Below are 23,065 nucleotides of genomic sequence, written 5' to 3'. Positions count from 1 at the left end.
TGTTAGGTGAGGTCCGTACCACTTCCCTCCGCAGAATTTCTCAGTTCTCACTCATGGTGATTATTTCCTCCTGCATTTTGTAATTTTAGATGATGAGCTCATCTTTAGTGGGGTTTTGTCTATGGGAATCCTGTGTGGTCCGAGTGGAGAGTATATTCCTTTCAAAGAGATTTTATATTTGCTTCTATCTGCTTGGTATCCATTTTTAAGTTAATTTTTCAACTTGTGGGCCCCTGGTTTCTATAGGTAGTATAAGATTGAGCTCTAGACCTGAGTAAGGGCAGACTATAATTTTAAATTCTCAGGGGAATTTTTTTAAACCAAATCAAGAGTCTCCACCAGGAGATTCTGTTTCCTTGTGCATTTCTGCAGTTTTGTTTCTGGTACACACTTTCACCAAAGGTACAGCCCTTGCAGAGTTCTAACTTTATGTGAAAGCATCAAGTCTATCTCTTCATTCTTGTTAACCCAAGGTCTCTTCTGTTGCTATATGTCCATTAAAACTCAAAGTCCTTGGATCCTGAGACCAGTAAACCCCAGGGAGGCCTCCGCCTCAGCTTATCTGACACTCTTGCTCTCCCCTACCCCACAATTTAACTCCCTCTTAATTTTGTGACCACTGAGAATGTTCCCTACTTTCTTGTGAGCTTAGCTTTCCAATTAACAGAAAGCTTAATTTATTTTACCAGCATTTTAAGGTGTTTTGAAAGAAACAGAAGTGAATACATTTATGGAATATATTCATATACATGAAGAAAAATATATTCTAGAACATATTGAATACAAATGTTTTAAATTAGAATATGTGACAGTAACATCTTGAAGACTATCCTGAATAACACATATTCCCTGTGATACTCATAAAAAATACCTTAATATTCATTGGATATTTTCAAGAGTAGTCTTAAGTTTTTTGGTAAATCACACATTTGGCAAATTGGGAGTAGCTTGGACATTGAACTAACTGATCCTTCTGTGAACTGGCCTTTAGGGATCTGGGCTGCTTCCAATCAGCTTCCAGTACTTTTTTAAAGTACAGGTCAGTTCAGTACACTGCACTTGTTTTTCAGTAAAATGTTGACACGTGCCTGCTCAGAATAAATTAACTTGACTATATCAACTGACTTACTTGGTGGAAAAAGGCAATTCACAAACCAGTTCCTATGCTGACTTTTCTCCTGTCTTCCCCCCAGATTCCCACCATTATGGTTTAATCTTCTCTAAGTAACATTAATAATTATTTTCTTTTCTCCACCCAATATCTCACACAGTTTTAATAACAATAAATGAAGGGATAGACTAGTGAATGAAGCAGTTAATCAAATTTTTTTCCTATCTACTTAGTATTTTTTTCCTTCCAGTTTTATTGAGATATAATTGACATAGAGCACTGTATAAGTTTAAGGTGTACAGCATAATGATTTGGCTTACATATACCATGAAATGATTATCACTATAACTTTAGAGAACATACATCACCTCATATAGATACAAAATTAAAGAAATAAAAAATGTTTCTTCTTGTGATGAGAACTCTTAACAACTTGTCACATATAACATACAGCAGTTGTACATCACGTTGTACATTACATCCCCAGTACTTATTTATCTTATAACTGGAAGTTTGTACCTTTTGATAATCAATTTTAAAAGAATGGTAAACTTTTAAAATTTTATTTATCATAGTGACACCTGTTGACCTATACCTGAAATTCTGATTATTATAAATATACTGAAGGATGCAATGATAGAAATAGAGAAAAGAAGGACGAGGCAAGAGAAGCATTTTAAAATGTATTAAATTGAGTATTGTACCTCGTTAAAAAAAAAAAAAAAGACATTGTAGGAATTGAATATTGAAAGCCAAAAGAGCTGAACTGTAGGACACAGACAATATTAAAATTGAGTTCAGAGATGAATGAAAGTGAATTCTAAAACCCAGGTGGGAGGGGAAGGCTTTACAGAGCAGGTGAGTGTTGAGCTGGATCCCCTGGGTATTGATTCAGGAAACTAGGGTCCTTACAAGCCATTGGCTAAACAAACCCAATAAACTATAGATTACAGCCTGACTATTCACATTATAAAAGTCTCTTCATATAGAGGGCATTTTCTATGATGATCATTTCTGCTTTTCTAATAATATTTAATTTTACAAAACCTCAATTGATATGTTACTTTCCAGCATCGCAGCCGCTGCATGAACGGAGGTAGTTACTTGTTCTGGAGTTTTCCCAGCCACAGTGTTTACTCCAAGCATTAGCTCAAACCCTCTGCTTAGTCATCAGTTGGTTCACTATTCTTTGTAAGTAATTAGGATAAGTGTTCTCAGGGTCAACAGTACACTCACACCACCCTTGACATGGATGAAAGGAATGTGTTAAAATTAAAGGGACTTCTTTTGACAGAGCATTCTTTTTCAGAAAAGGGTAAAGGTTTGAATCCTTCTGATCCTTCTGGAAGAATGTTAGATTTTAGGGACTGCCTTACATCCAAAGAACCATGCAGAGTGTTTACATGAACCTCTCTATACTGATTGATGGCTCATCCTTTACTGTTTGGAGGTAGAGTGGGGGAAGAGGAGATTAAAGCAGGTCCATTTTAGATGCCATCCTTTGGGTTTATTACCAGAATTGCCAACAGGATTTTAATAAACAACTTTCTCCCATCCAAGTTTAAGGAGAAAGTTCATTGTAAAATGCTATTGTGTACTTTGTCTTATTTTTCTTGGAAGCTCCTTATAAACTTGCTCCATATCTGCTCAAAATGCTTCAAGAAATGCTCACGGGCTTCCCTGGTGGTGCAGTGGTTAAGAATCCGCCTGCCAATGCAGGGGACATGGGTTCGTGCCCTAGTCTGGGAAGATCCCACGTGCCGCGGAGCAGCTAAGCCCGTGTGCCACAACTACTGAGCCTGCGCTCTAGAGCCTGTGAGCCACAACTACTGAGCCCATGTGCCACAACTACTGAGTCTGCGCTCTAGATCCCATGCTCCGCAACAAGAGAAGCCACCGCAATGAGAAGCCTGTGCATTGCAACGAAGAGTATAGCTCCTGCTCTCCGCAACTAGAGAAAGCCCACGCACAGCAACGAAGAACCAATGCAGCCAAAAATATAAAAATATAAAAAAATAAAGAAATGCTCACATACTTTTTATCCTTTGTGATCAAAACCTTTCCTCTGGTGTTCTGAGTGGCTTGGCGAGGCCAATCCAGAGTCTATCAGAAGTATGTATTATCTACACCTGCAACCTATGATGGACGGAGACCACATCTATGTAAATACTGGGGACGGGGACTTCCCTGGTGGCACAGTGAATAAGACTCCACGCTCCCAATGCAGGGAGCCTGGATTCGATCCCTGGTCAGTAAACTAGATGCCACGTGCATGCTGCAACTAAAAGTTTGCATGCCACAACTAAGGAGCCCAGGTGCCGCAATTAAGGAGCCCGCCTGCTGCAACTAAGGAGCCAGCAAGCCGTAACTAAGGAGACAGCAAGCTGTAACTAAGGAGCCTGCGAGCTGCAGCAACTTAACACCAGCACAACTAAATAAATAAATAAATACTGGGGACACAAGAAAGTGTGAGCCTGGAGCAGAGCTGAAGGCACTGCAGTCTTCCTGTGGACTGGACAGCAGATGGCTGGGCAGCCTCTGGCTCGCAGAGTCAGGCAGGGTGGCTGCAGCTCCAAGGTTGGAGCCCCAGCTGCAGGAGGGAGAGGTCCCTGTGTCAGGGGGAACAGCTCCTCTACTCTGCCTATCTTCCTCTCCCTGCTGGCTCAGTCAGGTTTGGGCTTGCCCAGGGCTCAATTCATTACCTCCTTATCTTTACAACTTTAGTTCCACAGTTTACAAGCAAATTCTTTCTGGGTTTCTTAGCTGAAATCCCTGGGAAGAAGAATCTGGTTGAGGCCATTTTTTGTGTCAAGCCATCCATAACAGCTAATTGGTCCATGAGTGGCCTGGCTTCCCTTGGAGCAGGAGCCCCCTCTTCTGTCTTGTGGTCACTCGTATCTAAACTCACAAGGTTCCCTGGCATGGAATGACCTGCTTAGGCATAGTTTGGGGCTATGAATGAGTGGGGCAGATTCTCCTAGAAGGGAGGAGAGTGACTGATCAGGCCTGAAGCAGCCCTGATGGTGGCCTCTCAAAGTCCCTTGGGGAAGTGTCTCCTTCAGCCTTTACTCCTGCAGGGCCCACCTATACCCTGGGGCCTGGGGAAGGAACAGGCATCTCACAGTCCGATCTGGAGCCCACTTGTTTTAGCCTGGATTCTTTAAAAACTGAGCCTGGGGCAAAACTTAACTAAGATTTTATTGGGAAATCAAAATGGAAACTTGGGCAAAGAGAGCGTATTGCCTTAATAACTAGCATGTGTCATAACCTAATGCAAAATTTGCCCAACATTGTTACAAATCAAAGAAAGCCTTAACACTTAATTTTGGCTTATTAGACTGGCAAAAATGTAAATATCCAGTGTTAGGAGGGTATAGGGAAAATGTAAGAGAGGGTGTACTCTCACAATGGAAATGCTTACCAAAAGCCTTAAAAAGGTGCATACTGTCCAACCCAGCGATTTCATTTGTAGTAGGGATTTGAAAATTTACATGATACTCCCTAGTGTGAAACACAAATGCAGCCCTTTGGTTTTCTACAACTGATCTTATTTCCTCTAAAGCAACTATCTTGATGGAAAGTGAGAGAAAACTAAATTTAGTCCACTCCACTAAATCACAGTTTAATTAAATAATGTAAGCTGTCCATTTAGATCCTCAGTCTATCCAGGGAATTGCTCAGTCTCTTAGCTTTTCTCTCTTCTCCTATTCCACTCCAAGATACTTTTAGGTATATAGGTGATGGGAGGGCTTACATATCCTTATGCTGGAAGGGAAAAGGCTCCTTGGAGTTCATGTATGTTACAATCCCATTTTAGTTACTAACAAAGAGTGCAAGTGTGTCAAAGAAAAAAAGGGTAAAGCTATATAGCAAAATCCTACCTTTGAGTTATCTCTGGGAGGTGGGATTGCCCTGGGTCACTACATTCTTTTACATTTATGTATTAGTTCAATTTTATAAGAAGCATACATTAATTTTATAATCAGAAAGAATAATCATGTTTTTGTTCCAATAAAAAACAAATAAGTACAACGAAGGATGTTAAGTGGGAAATTTTGATTGAAATGCCAAGATATGATAGTTACTGATCATCAAAGGTGTGAGTGGACCACAAAGATGCAGATCTTCAAAAGAATTTTCAAAATCTGGTTACCTATCTCTTGGTCCTCTCATCTAGGGAATCCCTCACCCAGAAAGATGATATAGGAGAGTCAGAAGAAGAGAAGGTTGCAGGGGGGCAGATTTTGAGGGGAGGATTTCTTTGGGAAAATCTAAGGAGTCACCTGCTCCCTCCACGCCAGTCTAGCGAGAGAGGCCTCAAGGAGACTGACCACTGCAGGAGCTTGATGTGGCCTCTGCCGCCACTGGCTGGCTCTGGAAAGCTAAGCAGCCTTGGCAGACAGAAGAGGATCTGGGCATGAACTGCTCTACCCTCAGAGTACAGGTCAAAGGAGACAAGAATTCTGGGGACCAGATGAGGAGGGGGCAGAGGCAAGGTCCACCTGGGGTGAAGCCTGACCAAGAGGGTGGCCAGTCTCTCAAAAGAGACTCAGCCGTTAGAGGCTGGGAGGCAACTGCTGTAGCAGAGGCTGTGGGAAGCAGAGGAGCAGGAGGAGAGGGAGCTGGGTCTGAGGAACCCAGAAGGGGAATCTCCCAGGAGTCTCCCATGAAAGCCCCTAGGAGTCAGCTTTAAACATCTGCCAGGAATCTGTGGGTCCTCAGGTGTAGAACTTATAAATCCATTCTACCAGGAACTTTCCTATCCCCCTTCCCTCTGCTCCTTTTCCAACTTCAACCTTAAAGGTCAGAAGCAGCAGCAAGATGAGGAGGAAGAGAGTACGAAAGAGAAGAAACTGAACACAGCCTCCTCCAAGGCTGCAGACCACCCACCTGCCATTGACCCTAGCTTTGTGGGAGTGGGAGAGAAATATCATCTTTGAATGAGGATTTAAACATTGATTAAGTCCGCATTTGTGACTTAAAGTGACCCCTGGACTTTTACCTAAGGATGCACAGAAAAATTTATGAGCTTGACAGGATTTTTACACATGGCCAGGAAAAGACCATCCTAACCCCCACTGGAAGCGATTAGAAAGCCATGGAAGGGGACTTCCCTGGTGGCACAGTGGTTAAGAATCTGCCTGCCAATGCAGGGGACACGCGTTCAATCCCTGGTCCGGGAAGATCCCACATGCCGCAGGGCAACTAAGCCCACGAGCCACAACTACTGAGCCCACGTGCTGCAACTACTGAAGCCCACACAGCTAGAGCCCATGCTCTGCAACAAGAGAAGCCACCGCAATGAGAAGCCTGTAGACCACAACGAAGAGTAGCCCCCGCTTGCTGCAATTAGAGAAAAGCCCGCGCACAGCAACAAAGACCCAATGAAGCCAAAATAAATTAATTAATTAATTTTTTAAAATGTAGACACAAACTTTAAAAAAAAAAAAAGCCATGGAAGGGATGGACTTGGAGGGTATTATTATGCTAAGTGAAATAAGTCAGACAGAGAAAGACAAATACTGAATGATATCACTTATATGTGAAATCTAAAAAATAAACTAGTGAATATAACAAAGAAGAAGCAGACTCACAGATATAGAGAACAAACTAGTGGTTACCAGTTGGGAGAGGGAAGGAGGGAGGGACAAGATAGGGTTAGAGGATTAAGAGATACAAACTATTATGTATAAAATAAATAAGCTACAAGGATATATAGTACAACACGGAATATAGCCAATATTTTATAATAACTATAAATGGAATATAACCTTTAAAAATTGTGAATCACTATGTTGTACACCTGAAACATATAATATTGTATGTCAACTATACCTCAAATTTTTAAAAAGTCAATGGAGGACAAAAATAAAGTGGCTTTGACGAATACAACCCACAAGTCCTGTGTGTTCAACATACTGGTTGTACAAGATTCCTTTCTTAGAAACCACTCTGCCTTGAGTTCCTAGATACACTGAAACAGTACCACTTAGATGTCAGCAAGAGCCCCTCATTCTTTGGAGGTCTGGGTAATTCCACAGCCTGGAAAACTTTGATCTTGTCCAATAGTTTCTCTTCATTCCCAGAAATTTACTCACCTGAGATGCCCCTAGCCTCTTATTTCTGTGTCTGTTTTGCTTTCCACTCTTTCCTCTCATCAGCCTGGATGCAGAAATAGCAGCTCTTAGCATTCCCTCCATAGAAGAATCTCCTTACACAAAGAGCAGTTGTGAGTAGTGGAGACTTAACTGAAGTTTTTCCATCTCCTCAAAGTGGGGCAGTGTTTGATGGTCAAGGAGGTTTCTTTAGTAAAAGTTCAGTTGAGTTCCACAACATTTATTGAGTGACTGCTATTACCAGGTACTGTGATAAATGCTGGAGACACAGAGTAAATGATATTCTCTATCCTCAAGACACTTATAGTCTAGCTGGAGAGAGAATGTAAGAGAACACGGTAAATGCCTGTTAGAGCCCAGGTTGCCATGGCAGCACACAGTGGCGGGGGGTGGGGCATGTAAACAAGCCTAAGGTGATTATGGGGGGAGTCAAGGAAGATGTCCCTCTGTAATAGAATAGAAGAGTGATAAAATAGCAGACTGGAAAGAGAATCAAATAAAAATTTGAGAACAAAAAAATACAATAAGAGATGTTAAAAACTCAAGGGATGGGTTCAACAACAGTTTAGACACATGAGAAGAAAGAGTCAATGAATCAGAAAACATGGTAGAGGACACTATCTAGAATGAAGTAAAGAGAGACAACAAGAGAGAAAATACAAAAGCAAGGGTAAGAGACACAGAATACAGTGAGAAGGTCTTACTTATACCTACTTGGAGCTGAGAATGAGCAGAGACAGTATTTGAAGATAATAACTAAGAATTTTCCAGAACTGATAAAAGACTTCAAGCTCAGAATCAAGAAGAGCAACAAATTCCAAGATAATTTAATTAAATCTATTCTTGGAACATTAAAATAAATCTGCAAAAAACAAAACAAAAAAGTATTAAAGATAAGCAGAAGAGAAAAAATATTATTTTCAAAGGAGCAACAGACAGCTGACTTCTCAACAGCAACAATGGAAGCCAGAGAACAGTGTAATATTGTCTAAGTGATAAAAGAAAATTGCTAGTCCAAAATTCTATATCCAGCTAAACTATCCTTCAAGAATAAACATGAAAAAGTTAAAAAAAAAAAAAAGAATAAAGAGGAGAAGACATTTTTTTTTTTTTTTTTGGCCACAACATGCAGCATGCGGGATCTTAGTTCCCTGACCAGGGATTGAACCTGTGGAAGTGCAGAGTCTTAACCACTGGACCACCAGGGAAGTCTGAGAAGACATTTTTAGACAAAAACTGAGTGATTTATCGACTAGCAGAAACACTCTATTAATTTTCTATTTCTGCATAACAAATTTCTACAAATTTAGCAGCTTAAAACAACACCAACTTATTATCTCACAGTTCAGGGAGAAGTCCAGGATCAACTAGGTTCTCTGCTCAAAGTATCACAAGGCTGAAATCAAAATGTTGGCCAGGGCTAGGGTCTCATCTGAGGCTCAAAGTCCTCTTCCCAAGATCACGTTGTTGAAAGTGAGGTCTAAAAAAAGTCTGAGATTTGAGAGTATACAAATCATATTCTCTGATACAATGCAATTACACTAGAAAAAAAATTTTTTTTAACTCCACATTTACTTGAAAATTAAGAAATACTTCTTAATAACACATAGCTCCACACCATTGTGAAGCAATTATACTTCAATAAAGATGTTTAAAAAAAAAACAAAAAAACAAAAAAAACACATAGCTCAAGTAAGGTATCACAAAGGAAATTAGAAAATATTTTGAACTGAATGTTAACAAAATTTCTATGTATAAATATTTGTGGGATACAGCTGATAAGGGGAAATTTATAGCCTTAAATGCATATATTAGAAAATAAGAAAGGTTAAAAATTAATGGGCTAAGATTCTACTTCAAAAAGTTAGAAAATAAGACATGGGATACTATATTATTATTCACAAAGATTCACTCCCTCTCCCTGGGCACTGGCATCAGGTTTAGCTGTATTTCCTGCTCCGGTCAATGGAATGTGTACAGAAGTGTTACATGTCACATCTATGCAGAATTTTTACATACGGTTCACCATCTTATCTCTTCCCTCTGCCATAATGATTGTCAATGCTCTAGACAGTGGCTGTTCTGCCAGCTTGAGCCACAAAGTGAAGACAATGTGGAAAAGAACCCAGCTAACCTGGATGGAACAGGCAGCATGAGTGAGAAATAAACTATGTTTTGAAAGCCCTGAGAGTTGGGGGTGATTATTTGTTACTGCAGCCTAACTTAGCCAATCCCGACTCTTACAGAAGTACAAAAGAAACCCAAATACAGTAAAATAAATGAAATAATAAGGTAACAGCAAAAATCAGTGAAATGGAAAATAACATGCCATAGAGAGGATCAACAAAATCAAAAGTTGGTTCTTTGAAAAGACCAATAAAATTTACAAATCCTTGCAAATTATCAAGAAAAATAAAAAAAGAAAACACACAAATAATCAATGCCAGGAATGAAAAGCAGATATCACTATAAATTCTATAAACATGAAAAAGATAAGAGGATTTTTATGAATAACTTTATGTCTAAAATGTGAAAAACTGGATGAAATGAATATATTTCGTAGAAAAATACAACTTATTAAATATTGATCAAAGAAGAAATAGAAACTTGAAGTCCTATAATTTTTAAATAAATTGAATCAGTATTTATAAACCTCCCCATAAATAGCTAAGGGAAAAATAATGCTTACCATATACAGACTCTTTGGGGAATACAAGAAAATGGCATACCCTCCAATTCATTTATAAGGCTAGTATAACTTTGATACCAAAGCCAATGAAGATTGTTCCATAAGAGAAAAATTAGCCAAATCTAACTCAGGAACATGGATACAAAAATCTTAACCAAAATATAGTATTAGAAAATCAAATCAAACTATATAAAAAAGGAGGGGCTTCCCTGGTGGCGCAGTGGTTGAGAATCTGCCTGCCAATGCAGGCGACACGGGTTCGAGCCCTGGTCTGGGAAGATCCCACATGCCGCGGAGCAACTGGGCCCGTGAGCCACAATTGTTGAGCCTGCACGTCTGGAGCCTGTGCTCGGTAACAAGAGAGGCCGCGATAGTGAGAGGCCAGCGCACCGCGATGAAGAGTGGCCCCCGCTTGCCACAACTAGAGAAAGCCTTCTCACATAAACGAAGACCCAACACAGCCAAATAAATAAATAAAATAATAATAATAATAATAACAATAATACTCCCTTACTCAACCTGATGTGGTCTCTCCCCGCTTGGAACCCTTAGCCATTAAAAAAAAAAAAAAAAAAGGAAAATACAACCAATGTCAGAGACAGAATGGCCCCAAAGATATTCACATCCTTATCCTCAAAACCTGTGAATATCATCTTACATGGCAAAAGGGACTTTGTAGATGTGATTAAATTAAGGGCCATGAGCTGGGCAGATTATCTTGTAGTATCCCTGTGGGCCCAAATGTAATCACAGGAGTCCTTGTAAGAGGAAGGCAGGAGGATCAGAGTCTGAGAGAAGATGTGACCATGGAAGCACAGATTGGAGTGATGAGCTTTGAAGATGGAGGAAGGGGTCACCAGCCATGGAATGCAGCTGGCCTTTAGAAGCTGCTAAAGATAAGGAAACATGTTCTCCCCTTGAACCTCCAGAAGTGCAGCTCTAAGCCAACACCTTGATTTAGCCCCTAAGACCCACTCTGGCCTTCTGACCTCAAGAATTGTAAGATAACAAATGTGCTAGTTTTAAGCCACTATGTGTTTGGTAATTTGTTAAAGAAGCAATAGGAAGCTAATACAACTAGATTGATCTTATTCTAGAAATGCAAGGATGGTTTAACATTTGCAAAGCAAAGTATTTCACCATATTAATAAATTTAAAGGAGAAAAATTATGACTATCTCAAAAAATGTAAAAATAAGTATTTGTAAAAATCAACTTCAATCATAATTTTTTTTTTCAAAGTTTTTTTTTTTTTTTTTTTTACTTGATTTTATTTATTTATTTATTTATTTTTGGCTGTGTTGGGTCTTCGGTTCGTGCGAGGGCTTTCTCCAGTTGCGGCAAGCGGGGGCCACTCTTCATCGCGGTGCGGGGACCGCTCTTCATCGCGGTGCGCGGGCCTTTCTCTATCGCGGCCCCTCCCGTCGCGGGGCACAGGCTCCAGACGCGCAGGCTCAGCAATTGTGGCTCACGGGCCCAGCTGCTCCGTGGCATGTGGGATCTTCCCAGACCAGGGCTCGAACCCGTGTCCCCTGCATTAGCAGGCAGATTCTCAACCACTGCGCCACCAGGGAAGCCCTCAATCATAATTTTTTAAAAAATTCTTTTAACTAGGAATAGAAGGAACTTCCTAAATCTAATAAAGGATATCAGAAAGCAATGGAGTAATTACCATAAAAGCTAGCAGTTACCTTTACGAGGGCTGGGGTTGTGTTTGGGAAGGGATATAAAGGGGGACTTCTAGCAAGCTGGTAAAACTCTATTTCTTGACTCTAGTTGGTGGTAAACAAGAGTTTGCTTTAGTCTAGCACAGGGAATATAGTCAATATTTTATTATAACTTTAAATAGAGCATAATTATAAAAATATTGAATCACTGTGTAGTATACCTGAAACTAACATAATATTGTAAATCAACTATACTTCAATTTTTAAAAAAGGTGCTTTATCATAATTATGTTTTAGGTACTTTCCTTTAATTGTGTTATTTTTCACAATAAAAAACGTTTTTAAACAGAAAAGAAAGATTTGAAAAGCAGATAGAGCAAAGCTATTGTTTAAGGCCTAAAAGTGCTATAATCACTGAAGGGCAGACACTCAGGTTGGCCTTAGGAGTGGTGGGGCTTAAAATCAGACCAGCTAAGGTGAGCTGAAAAGGCTCTGGTTGCTGGTGGGTGAGGCTGGCTTCTCTCCCCAGGATGGCAGTAACTGGGCAGGGAACCAGTACTGACCAAGGCTAGGAGGAAGGATGGGCCCCCATTCTTGGGAGGGTACCACTGCAGGAGTCCTGCAAGATGCCACAAAAGCCACCAAAGAGAAGCAGGAGTCACCTGGGAGCCCAGGGAACAGAACAGACAGGCTGATGGGAGGGAGTTTCGTGCATGGAGGGAGGTGCTAGTATCTCAGTCATGAAGTGGGTGGGTGGAGATAGGAGACACTCCAGAGCTCTCATCTCCCAGGCCTAGGAAAACTTTTAATGTTCTAGGATTCTAAAATTAACATAACTGGGGGGAAGGGAATTGGATAAAGGTAGTCAAAAAGTACAAGTTTCCAGTTATAAGATTAATAAGTACTAGGGATATAATGTATAATATGATAAATATAATTAACACTGCTGTATGCTATATATGAAAGTTAAGAGAGTAAATCCTAAGAGTTCTCATGAGGAAAAAAGTATTTTTTTTTCTTTTTCTTTTATTTTGTATTTCTGTGAGATGATGGATTTCATTAAACTTTGCTGTATGTAAGTCAAATCATTATGCTGTACACTTTAACTTATACAGAGCTGTACGTCACTTATGTCTCAATAAAACTGGAAGGAACAAATAAAATAAAAAACATAACAAATAATTACTAATTACGCACATGCACAAAGAATTCATGGTTTTGAAACTTGCCTTTGTACGGCCTTTTTCCTTATCTAGTGATCACCCCCAGCTTTTCTGGCAGCTGTCAAAGGGAAAGACTGACCATACAAGCCAGCCCCTGGCAGAATTCATGTCAACATTCTAGGAGGGCTGGTTGGGCTAGCCAGTCCACAGCGCTGATGATTAAGACATGAGTTACATCATGGGCCAGAAATGCTATGAGCCAATAATCATGGTAATAAGTAAAAGTTGGTTTCTGTATGTAAGGATTTGGGCTATGACTACAGAAGACTACAGAAGGCAGTTGTCATTCGGCTCTACATCACATACCCTGATGACCTGGTGGATGAAGGGACTGTTGACTGTGAACTAAAGGTTTAATTCATATTCAAAGTTAGTATTTAGGGTTCCTGTTGGGAACCCCAAATGGCAAATACAATAGTGTGAAAGAAGAGGCTGGCGAGAACATCTGAAGAGGTGGGAGAACATCTCTTCATCAGGCTCTCTCTCCCTCTGGATGGCCTAATGACTCATGGCCACTGTGATAACCAGTATAAATAGGAGTGATTTGATGGGGGCAAGGGGATGTTGGAATAATCATATATAATACATCTTTGAGTCAGTGCATAGGAAGAACCAAACATCCTGACAACTTACTGTTGACACTGACATGACTTTTCTATTGCAGGAAACTCTTGCCCGGGATAATAAAAGTTGTAACTATCATTTTTTGCAGAAATTTCAAGAAGAAAAACATTTAAATGAACTTTGTGACTTTTCAATATTTTGCATCCAACCACTCTCTAAGACTCTGAAATCCTTGCCTCAAAACCCTCCCCTTGCCCTAATAATCCTCAAATATTGTATCATGATTCTTGTCCAGTCCCTAATCAAGCCCCCTCACTGGAAGAGCTGCCTTCAAATAGACCCCAACACTTCCTAAATATCCCGACTTTGCCTCCCCATTTTAGATGCTATTCTGGCTCTGCAGAGTAGTTAGTGTTCTCCCTTCCTGCGATGAGAACTCAGCTTTACATTATCACAAAGTTGTTTTGAGGGTATTTTCAGGGAGCCACCATTCAATTATTGAGGCCCACTGAGATCCAATGGAGACCGCCTTCACCACTGCAGCGCAAGACCCCTGATTCAGAAACAGTGTCCCCTTCTGAGGCCCTCGATCCCCTCAGGGGTCTTTCAGGCTTCACTAGTGAGGGATATAAGGCTTGTCCTGGGCCCAAATTCTAATTTCTTATTTTAAGTCTCCTTTTTATTGAGCTCCCCAAATACTGAATCTATTTTGTCTCCTAGCAATAAGGAACCCTTTTCAGGAATCCTTTGATTACCTGACCATATTTGAAAATCTTTTCTCCTTGGTGCATATCCGCCTTATCACTAACCAGGCAACTATTTGTCTATGTCCGTCCTGGTCATTTATTGTTGTGCATATATTACAATAAAGTTTATGGAGAAGAGGACAGGTGTGGGTCCCAATAAGTCCGTCCCTAAGCCAGCCCAGGGAAAAATTTTGTCTCAGGCCACTGATCAACACCTTATGAGAACTTTCCTCAGACTAGTTTTGTCTGTGAGAGTTTGGATCAGCAGAGATCTCTCCACACTCTTCATCTGCTGAGAACTGTAAGTTCAACAGAGTTGCCATTGGGTAAGGTCTAGCTGTGAGGTTGGGGGTCCCCGAGCCACAGGATACACAAGCAACTCTCCACTGACATTCCCAGTCTTAGTATAAACCTCAGTCCATGCCTTCCTTGGACCCAACTTCTGCATCTTACCTGTATTGATGCTATTGCCCAAATTTGTGTACTTATCTTTCTAAGTAGCATAATTTCACTAAGGATAATTCAGAATTACAGTGGCCACTATAAGAACTTTTGATATGAACAAAGTTATTCACTTGAGAAGTGCCTTTGAAGGAAAAGGAAACATAATTGCAAACATCCAATGGTCTTCGTTTTTTTTATTAGCATGAGGAAGCATCCAAAAGAAATTGGATTCCAAAATTGCCTCCTTAACAGATTCCTTGGCCAAAGCAAAAGAAAAATATGAACAATTTAAAACTCTCTTTTAGATCTCCCACAAATCACAACTCAAACACACTATTCCTCTTCCTCTATCCTACATTCTTCCATCTACTGCTGCCCCATCTCTACCTCTGACCCCCTCTCCTTCCCTCCTAGCCGGCCAGGTACCCCAAGCCTCACTTAACCTCTTTAAGGGAAACCTCCTTCAGCATAGAGAAAAACTCTTATGGTGAATTTTAAGCTCTGGTTCCATTCTCAGCTGAAAGCCACTGCCTAAGACTCTCCAAGGCCTAGATAAGATAGAACATTGCAGAGGAATTTAGAATAGTTTGAGGGACATGTAATCCAGAGTGACCAGATACACACCAATTAGTGCATATGTTGCAAAAAGTTCGATGAAAAAGTCAGAATGGGAAGACCTCCAATGATGACTTAAAAGACCTTGAATTGTATAGGAAGCTGAAGGGACTTAGAAACACTGCAGATGTCGGTCAAGGACTTTTGGAGGCTATCCTCTGCCTTTCCTGTGAAATTAGTGTTCTGATTCAGTTCTTCAAGCCAAAAAAAGAGAAGCCTGATGGAGACTTTAGGGATAGGTTCTTTAATATGTTGCGACAGCATTCAGTAGTAAATCTTGAAGCAGAGGTGACCCCGGCTCTCCCTCTTATCTTTTTGTGAATGGCCTGAAAGCAGAAATAGGGGATTTAATATGCAAGCAAAAAGTAGGGTGGGAAATAGGCCCATGGCCAGACCTCCAAAACCCTGAAAGAGCTCTATTTTAAAAGAGCTCTAGAACTAAGAAACTAAAGGGAAAAGAAAGAAAGAAGTTATCAATGAAGGTGTTCAATTTCCCATTCTACCCGCAAACCCACAAGGAAACATTTCTCTAAAAATTAAAAGACAGTCTTACAATTTTGATTGATATGGTCACAATAGTATCAATCTTAAACCTGAGCACTATTATACAGATCTTCCTCAACTTATAATGGGGTTACATCCTGATAAACCCATCGTAAGTTGAAAATATCCTAAGTCAAAAATGCATTTAGTAAACCTAACCTACCATCATAGCTTAGTCTTGCCACCCTTAAATGTGCTCAGAACTTACATTAATTAGCCTGCGATTGGGCAAAATCATCCAACACAAAGCCTATTTTATAATAAAGTATTGAATATCTCTTGTAATTTATTGACTACTGTACTGAAAGTGAAAAACAGAATGGTTGTGTGGGTACAGAATGGTTATAAGTGTATTGGTTGTTTCCCCTTGTGATCACGTGGCTGACTGGAAGCTGCCACTCGCTGCCCTGCCCTGCCCAGCATCATGAGAGAGGATCTTACCGCACTTTGCTAGCCTGGGGAAAAAGACCAAAATTCAAAATTCGAAGGGTGGTTTCCACCAAACTGGTATCACTTTCCTACCATCTTAAAGTTGGAAGAAATCAAACCATCATAAGTCAGGAACCTTCTGTACAACCCTTTCCTTGGAGTCAACAAACTACTTGGTCAGGCATCTATCTAATAATCCTAATTATCTAAAACCACACTGTCCCTAGGCCCCAGCACTTAACCATCAGCCCTGTACTTTTAACCAAGGAATGTTCTTTTCTCCTTTGTGACACTACACTCATTAACTTAATAGCAGGGGATTTACTGTGTGAATGGAATTGCCACATTAAATGCTCTCCTGACAGCCTCTTCCCTCCAGTCCCTGAGGACCTCCCTGTTCATAATGAGGTCCTGGCTAATTTGGATATTGATTTGCCAGTACTTCTGTGTGTAAATCAAACATAGATTGAAGCTCTCTTGTGGGCAAACAATTCCACTGACATTCTACTAGAACTAAACCCATCAAGGTTCAGACTGAGGCACCTAAACCTCTACCCAAGCTTGCACAATAGCCTTTAAAACAAGGCACTAAGGAAGGAATAAAACTAAAATCAAAAGCCATAAAGAGAAAGGAGTCTTCATACCTCATCCTAGTCCTTGTAATACTCCTATCCTCCCAGTCAAAAGCCCCGTGGCAGGAATACAGATTCACTTAGGTCCCTGGGGCCATAAATAAGTCACTCTCCACTTCCCTTTAGAACCAAACTCAAATACTGTTTTATCCTCAAGGCCTAAGGAGACTGACCACGTGTTGTACAATTGTAGAACTCTGTTGTGCTTTCTTTGGTGTCTCTTTAAATCAAAAGTTAATACCTGTCTTCTCCAAGGAAAATCAACAACATACTTGGACTGGTATGCCTCAGCTTCTGAGATGCCCTCCTACTTTTCACAAGTCCTCAACCAGGACCTCCAGAGCTTTAAATTGCCCTGTGACCCTATTCTTAGCCAATATGTGGATAATCTTTCTTGTTCCAAAGATGAGGCAAGCTCTAAGGCTGATTCATCTCTCTGCTTCCTCTTTTAGCTCAGGGAGGGCATATGGTTTCCAGAGAGAGGTTAACAATTTGTCAAAGGAAAGTGCACGACCTAAGACAAGATTTATTCCATGGAGGCAAATCTCTTAATCCAGACAACCAGCTGTGCAAAAGGTACCCGGACAACTAAGAGACAATTATGAGGATTCCTGAGTCTTACTGGCCACTGCAGGCTGTGTGTTCCCAAGTTTTCTGAAACTCCCATACCATTATTTGACTTGCCCAAGTCTCTGGTAACCAAACCTTTTCTCTGAGAACAAACATGAACTTGTTTTTTGTGAGTTCAAATGAGGTGTTCAATACCCTCCTACTTTGGGCCTAACTAAACATCATAAGCCTTTCAACCTATAAGTAAATCAGAGATCTCACTAAGCCCTTAACTTCATGAGAATAAAGACTAATAGCTTAACCTCTCTTGCGATCCAATGGCAAGAGCTTCCCACTTTGTTGAGGGGCAGCAGCTAAAGAAGTAGTCTCCTACTGGCTTGGCTTTAGAGTCTCCTTTAAACCAGATGGTCCCTCGTGCTGTACCATCTTTGTTGCTCCCTGAAAATACACCCTTCTCATTAAGTCGATTTACCTCCTGCGAACTTCCTTCCTTTCTCTGAGATGCTACAGAGATTGTCAAGGCAGTGCTCTCCCTCACTCTGGTAAGCAATGAACTCAGCTTCACTTGATCAGCAAGTTATTTCGGTAGCATTTTTGAGCTGGCAAATGACAGTGGTCTTTATCAGAATGTGTCCTAAACTCTCATTTGAGAAATCCCAGATTATTAAAAAATAAAAACAACCACCACACTTTCTATTTGTCATTGATTTTGGCAAATATTACTGATTGGATCATGGTTGTTCTTTGTTCTTGTTCCTACAGCCTCTTACTCCCCTGAAAGATGTTGGTCACTAATGGGCTGGGGTCCTGTCTCTGCTGGAAAAGAGCCGTGAAGGGGTCCAGCATGTGTTCTGTGGTGCTGAGGGGCAGTTTGTCATAAGCTTTCACCATGATGCTGTGTTCCTCCTTCCCATGCCGCATGCCCACACAAATATTGATGCACCCACGGAAGAAACAGGCAGCAATACCCCTTCGGTTAGTTCCCTGGAGTCCAGCAAACTGGGGGAGGGGTTGGCAAAGGATTGGAGAGAAAAGAGGGAGGAGAGGAGTTTTCCTTATTTTGTCAGGATTCCTCTTATCAGCTCTGCTTTTCTTTGCCTGCCCTAGGGCTGACTCTGGGGAATGCCAGACTGGGGCAAATCGCAGGGTGTCCTCAGGCCACCCTCACCCAAAGGACACGCACACCTCTCTCCAAGTGAAATCTGGTTCTGGTGACCAGCAAGGGCAGGCAAAGGGTAACAAAAAGCCGGCTAGAGCAGTTGACAGAAGTAGGTGACGAGGAGTTTGCGTAAATTGAGTAAACTGCCAAAGCTGTCCCCATTTTCCTTCATCTATCTCCTGGTCTCTAGGAGCTCAGGACAGACCCCAGAGCAGCGGCCAAGGTGAGGAAGTGTGCCCCCCAAACAAGGAATGGAGCAGCATTTGAAACCTAGAGAAAAGGATATCCACGGGGGGGGCGGGGGGGTAGGGGGGAGTTGGGGGCGACAAGGGGGGGCGGGGGCGGGGTAGGAAGGCTGCCTTCAACAGATAACCCCTTGTGGCTGCAGAGGCAAAGGGCCCAGGAGCCTGAGCTCCACTTGACAAAAACTTCCCACGGTTACAGTTGTCTAGAAGCACGAAGCAGTGAGTCTCCTGATACTTAAAAGCTTGCTCTAACTCTTCCGTATTCTGGAATCTTCGGTCTGTGCCATGCACTATGTCACTTAAATAGTTTTGTCGCTTTGGTCTCGCTGTGATTTCTTGAGTGATGGCCTCCATCCCCACACGGGACTGTACGCTGGGGTCGCCCCAGGCGGGGCCACCATAACCAGTGTCAGGCAGAGGGTGTCGTCCGCCTCTGCCCCCGAGGCCGCCCTGTAATCCTTTGAACTTCTTAGTCCCCACAGCACCGGGCTAAGTCCTAGAGCTCGGTACAGCTTTGATCACAGTCTTCAGACACCAGAATTAAGAAATATGTAAATACCAAGTTGGAGAAACAGCTTAAAAAGTTTAAGAAATCCAGAGCAACAGGATTCCGCAGAGGACAGGCCTGCCAGTTGGGGTGGGGGGAGACAGGTTGGAAAGAGGAACTCCGCTCTGAGAAAACAACGTTCAAGTCTCTCGCAGTGGAGGCGTCCCGAGAGTCGCTGGACTCCGAACCGGCGGGTTCTCCCGAGAGCCCCGCGGGTGGCGCGCAAGGCTCGCGCGGCCCAGCAGGGCGGGACCCGGGCGGCAGCCGGCGGCTCTCCGGGGAGGCTCGCTCTAGGAGTTGGGAGTGACCGGCCGGCCGGCCTCTCCCGGGATTTGTGACATGCCGGATAGCGGTGGTGACGGGGCCACCACATAAAGCCGGGTCGTCGGGGCGGGGGTCTCCCAGGCCAAGAGCCACGATGGGATGGGGAGGGGGTGGGGAGCGAGGCGCCCCCGAGCGCCGGGGCTCCGCGCAGCATTAAAGTGAGCGCCGAGTCGGCGGTGGCGGCGGCTGAGCGTGGCTGGCGCCTGTACGGCCGCGAGCACCCAGCACGCGCCTGGCTGCTGTAGCCGCGTTGGCGGCCCGCGCGCCCGGCTCGCCGAGGCCGCGCCACGCCCCCGCGGGGGTGGAGCCGCGGCCGGGGGCGGGTCCGCAGCTGGCGGCGCCCAGGCCTGGGGCGGGGGCTGTGGCAGCAGCTGCGGCGGCGGCGGCGGCGGCGGCGGCGGCGGCGCCAGGAGCTGCTGCAGCAGAGGCGGAGGCTGCTCCTGCACGCGTCCGGGCCGCTCAGCCGGAGCCCCAGCCCGGAGACGACGGGCGGTGCGCTGGGTGCTGCGGCTGCTGCCCGCCGGCCGCCGCCCGGGCCCCCGCTGCCACCCGGGCCCCGGCCGCCGCTCGCGCCCGGGTCGACCCCGCCCGCGTGTGTGCCCCAGCCGGGACGCCGCCCCCGACCGAGTCTCCACTTCTCGGCCGCACCTCCCATGACAGCGCCCGCTCGAAGATGGCTGCGAAGGGCGCGCACGGCTCCCACCTGAAGATGGAGAGCGAGCTGGAGCGCTGCCGCGCCGAGGGCCACTGGGACCGCATGCTAGAGCTGGTCCGGCATATGCAGACGCTAGTCGTGCCCGGCGGCGGGGGCGGCCGGCGAGCCAGCCCGAACGCCGTGCTCACCTCTGTGGACTCCGGTGAGTGAGGGAAGGGGCCGGTTCACAAGCGCGGAGCGCGCGAAGGGCGCCTCCTCCAGGAAGCGGGCCCCGACTGCGTGGGGCCGGCGGTGGCTGCTTTCGGTATTACCCTTCCTACAGTGCTGGTCTTAGGAGCAACCAGGGTAGTAAGGAAGGTTCTTCTGCCCAAGGAGAAAACTCACATGCAGGGTGCTTTGGGGAAAAGAGAGAAACGGCTTTTGCTCTCTGCCCTTTCGGATCATGTGGGCTGCTCGGACTGCTGTGAAATGGTGGTTTCGGCACGCATCAGATTGGGGCTTAGGCCGGACTCTTGCGCCGCCCCTCCAACCCCCATTCCGGTTCCTAAACTCCGTCAGGTGAAGGCTGTGCCTGTCTCTCCTTGCCCTCCCCCTCTTTCCCCCAAGTCAAATTGACGGCGAAGCTCTGTGCACAGCCAGTATGGTTGGGGGCTTGACGAGCGCCAGGGTGGAGTGGTGGAGAAGTGGGAAAGAGGCCTGGTAAGCCTCAGTTTCTTCTTCTGAGTTCTGGCTCGGGACGCATCTAGCCCTGGCAGTCTGTGGCTTTAGCAGTAGGGCTGGTTTGGCTGGGCTGGGCTCTTGTGCTGGGGCGGGAAGGCACCCTGATGTGGCAGTGGGGGAACACCCCGCCCCAGTCTCCAACCTCAAACCTGTTCCTGGTGCCTTCAGCTCAGCCTGGAGAGCCCTCCCTGAGCCCTCTCTTTGTGCGCAGCCAACTTTAGAGCCTTTGTGGAAGGAGGCAGGGAGTAAATAAATACAGATATAAAGAGTTTTAAAGACTGCCCAGCCTGTGGAAGGCTCTGTGAGGAGACAGAATGATAACGATACTAGTAACGGTAATAGCTAACTCGCTCACTCACTGTGTGCCAGTGTACTAAGCACTGTAATCAACTCAGTTTCTCCCAACAACTCCATGAAGCAGGTACTCTTGTTTGCCATTTACAGGTAAAGAAACTGAGGCACAGAGAACTTAAGTAACTTGATCATCCAGCCAATAAGTGGTGGAACCAGGATTTGAACCCAGGTTTCTGAGTACATCCTTTTAACCACTTGCACCATTACCTCCCCAAGAAGTATAACACAAAATCCCAGTTTAAAGAGTTGACAAAATGGATGGGAAGGCAGAGGGGCCATCAGAGGGCAATTGTGTTAGATTATGGTGCTTAGAGGAAGAGGAGGTTTCAGGAAGCAGCAGAACTGGTACTGGCCTCTAACTGGTGTTGGGAAGGGCAGAGTATGTTTGCCCAATGAGGAGGAAGGATAGATGGACACTGAGGGGGCTAGGTGGCAGGAATGGACAGTCGGTTTGAGGCTTTGAGGTAGGTCTGAGCGTGGCAGTGAGGGGTAGTGGCCAGAGCTAAAGATTCATGTTTGGGAGAAACTGATGAGACCCTGCCTTCCAGGGAAGGACAGAAAAATTTCAGGTTCCCCTCTGTCCCCCTGTGTGGGGTGATGTGGTGGGGTGGGGCTGGTGAGGGTGGAATGGAGGATGACCCATGCAGAGGGCACTGGGGCCTGGTCAAGGTGTGGGAATCTGGGTGAGGTTGGTAGCACCACAGAGAAGCATGCTGGGCCCAAGACAGGAACCGGGGCCGCCTAGAGTCTATCCAGGGCTTTACTTCCTAAGCTGTTCTTTAGAGGTCTCAAGGAGATTGAGTAATTAATTCCTTGGTATTCTAGGATAAAAGGGTTTTGGGAGCCAAAAAAGCTAAGTCATTAGACCTAACAGATTCAATGTTGTTAAACTGATCTTTTTTAACTGCAGGACTTCTCAGAGCCTTTAATATGCTCACCTGCGTATGATGTTCAAGCCAAGGTTAGAGTATAAACACCACATTTCTCAAACTTACTTTGACCGTATTCTATGAAGGATTATTGGGAAGCACTGGTATGGCATAGTTTATAAATGGTATGATATAGTTATAAAGTGTTTCTTCTATTTGAAAAAAACTTTTTTTGTAAACAGCCCTGTGGGGAGGGCAGGAATTATTGTCCCCATTTTAGACATCAAGGCCCAGAAAGGTCACATAATGAGTATGTGGCAGAGACTGTACCCAAACCGGAGTCCCTGACACCAAGTCTACTAGTGACAGAGGGAGGAGTGTGGAGCCTGGGTTGGCTTCACTGTGGGAACTGACCAGCACAAAGAGGGAGGCTAAGGTCAGTGGGGTCTCTCCTGCCAATTTTGGGGTTTGGTCCTATGAGTGATTTTCTCCCATTGCTGTTTCCAGATACATTTATCCCAAAACGCGCACATGCCTGCATGCACGTGCACACACAGACACACACAAGGAAGGAAAACAAATGACTCCCGAAGCCCAGGCTTAGGGCATGTTTTGGATTGTCTGCTATTTTGGTTCTCTCTCCGCTGGGTTCCGTGATCACTGGAGGGATTAAGGGCCTGTGTTTTGAGGGGGTGTGGACACTGAGCCCCCTGCAGCCCAGGAGGGAGATTCTTAAAAGTCCCACCTGGTCTGTTAGACTCAATGACCAGAAGCTTCAACATAATTACATAATTTGGGAGAGGTGAGGAAGGTGCTGAGGGAGGAGGATGAACCCCAGCTGAAC

At 44.0% G+C, this 23,065-nt stretch overlaps 1 protein-coding gene across 5 annotated transcripts in view; it reads left to right on the top strand.

Moving 5' to 3' along the window:
- Window positions 1–23,065, top strand: part of TTC7A (tetratricopeptide repeat domain 7A) — a 162,701-nt gene that overhangs the window by 16,878 nt on the left and 122,758 nt on the right. Inside the window, exon 1 of one of the 5 annotated variants that reach the window (XM_007190056.3) lies at window positions 20,000–20,480. The exons of the other annotated variants lie outside the window; for them this stretch is intronic. Within the exon in view, the coding sequence (XP_007190118.2) occupies window positions 20,297–20,480 (184 nt within the window). The 5' untranslated portion in view covers window positions 20,000–20,296. Of the gene's footprint in view, window positions 1–19,999; window positions 20,481–23,065 lie in introns of those variants that run through there. 5 annotated transcript variants of the gene reach the window in all.

Source organism: Balaenoptera acutorostrata, chromosome 12 (genome assembly GCF_949987535.1).
Source record: "Balaenoptera acutorostrata chromosome 12, mBalAcu1.1, whole genome shotgun sequence".
Lineage (NCBI taxonomy): Eukaryota > Metazoa > Chordata > Mammalia > Artiodactyla > Balaenopteridae > Balaenoptera > Balaenoptera acutorostrata.
The sequence above is the reverse complement of the archived record's forward strand: the minus strand, read 5'-3'. Positions and strand labels throughout refer to the sequence as shown.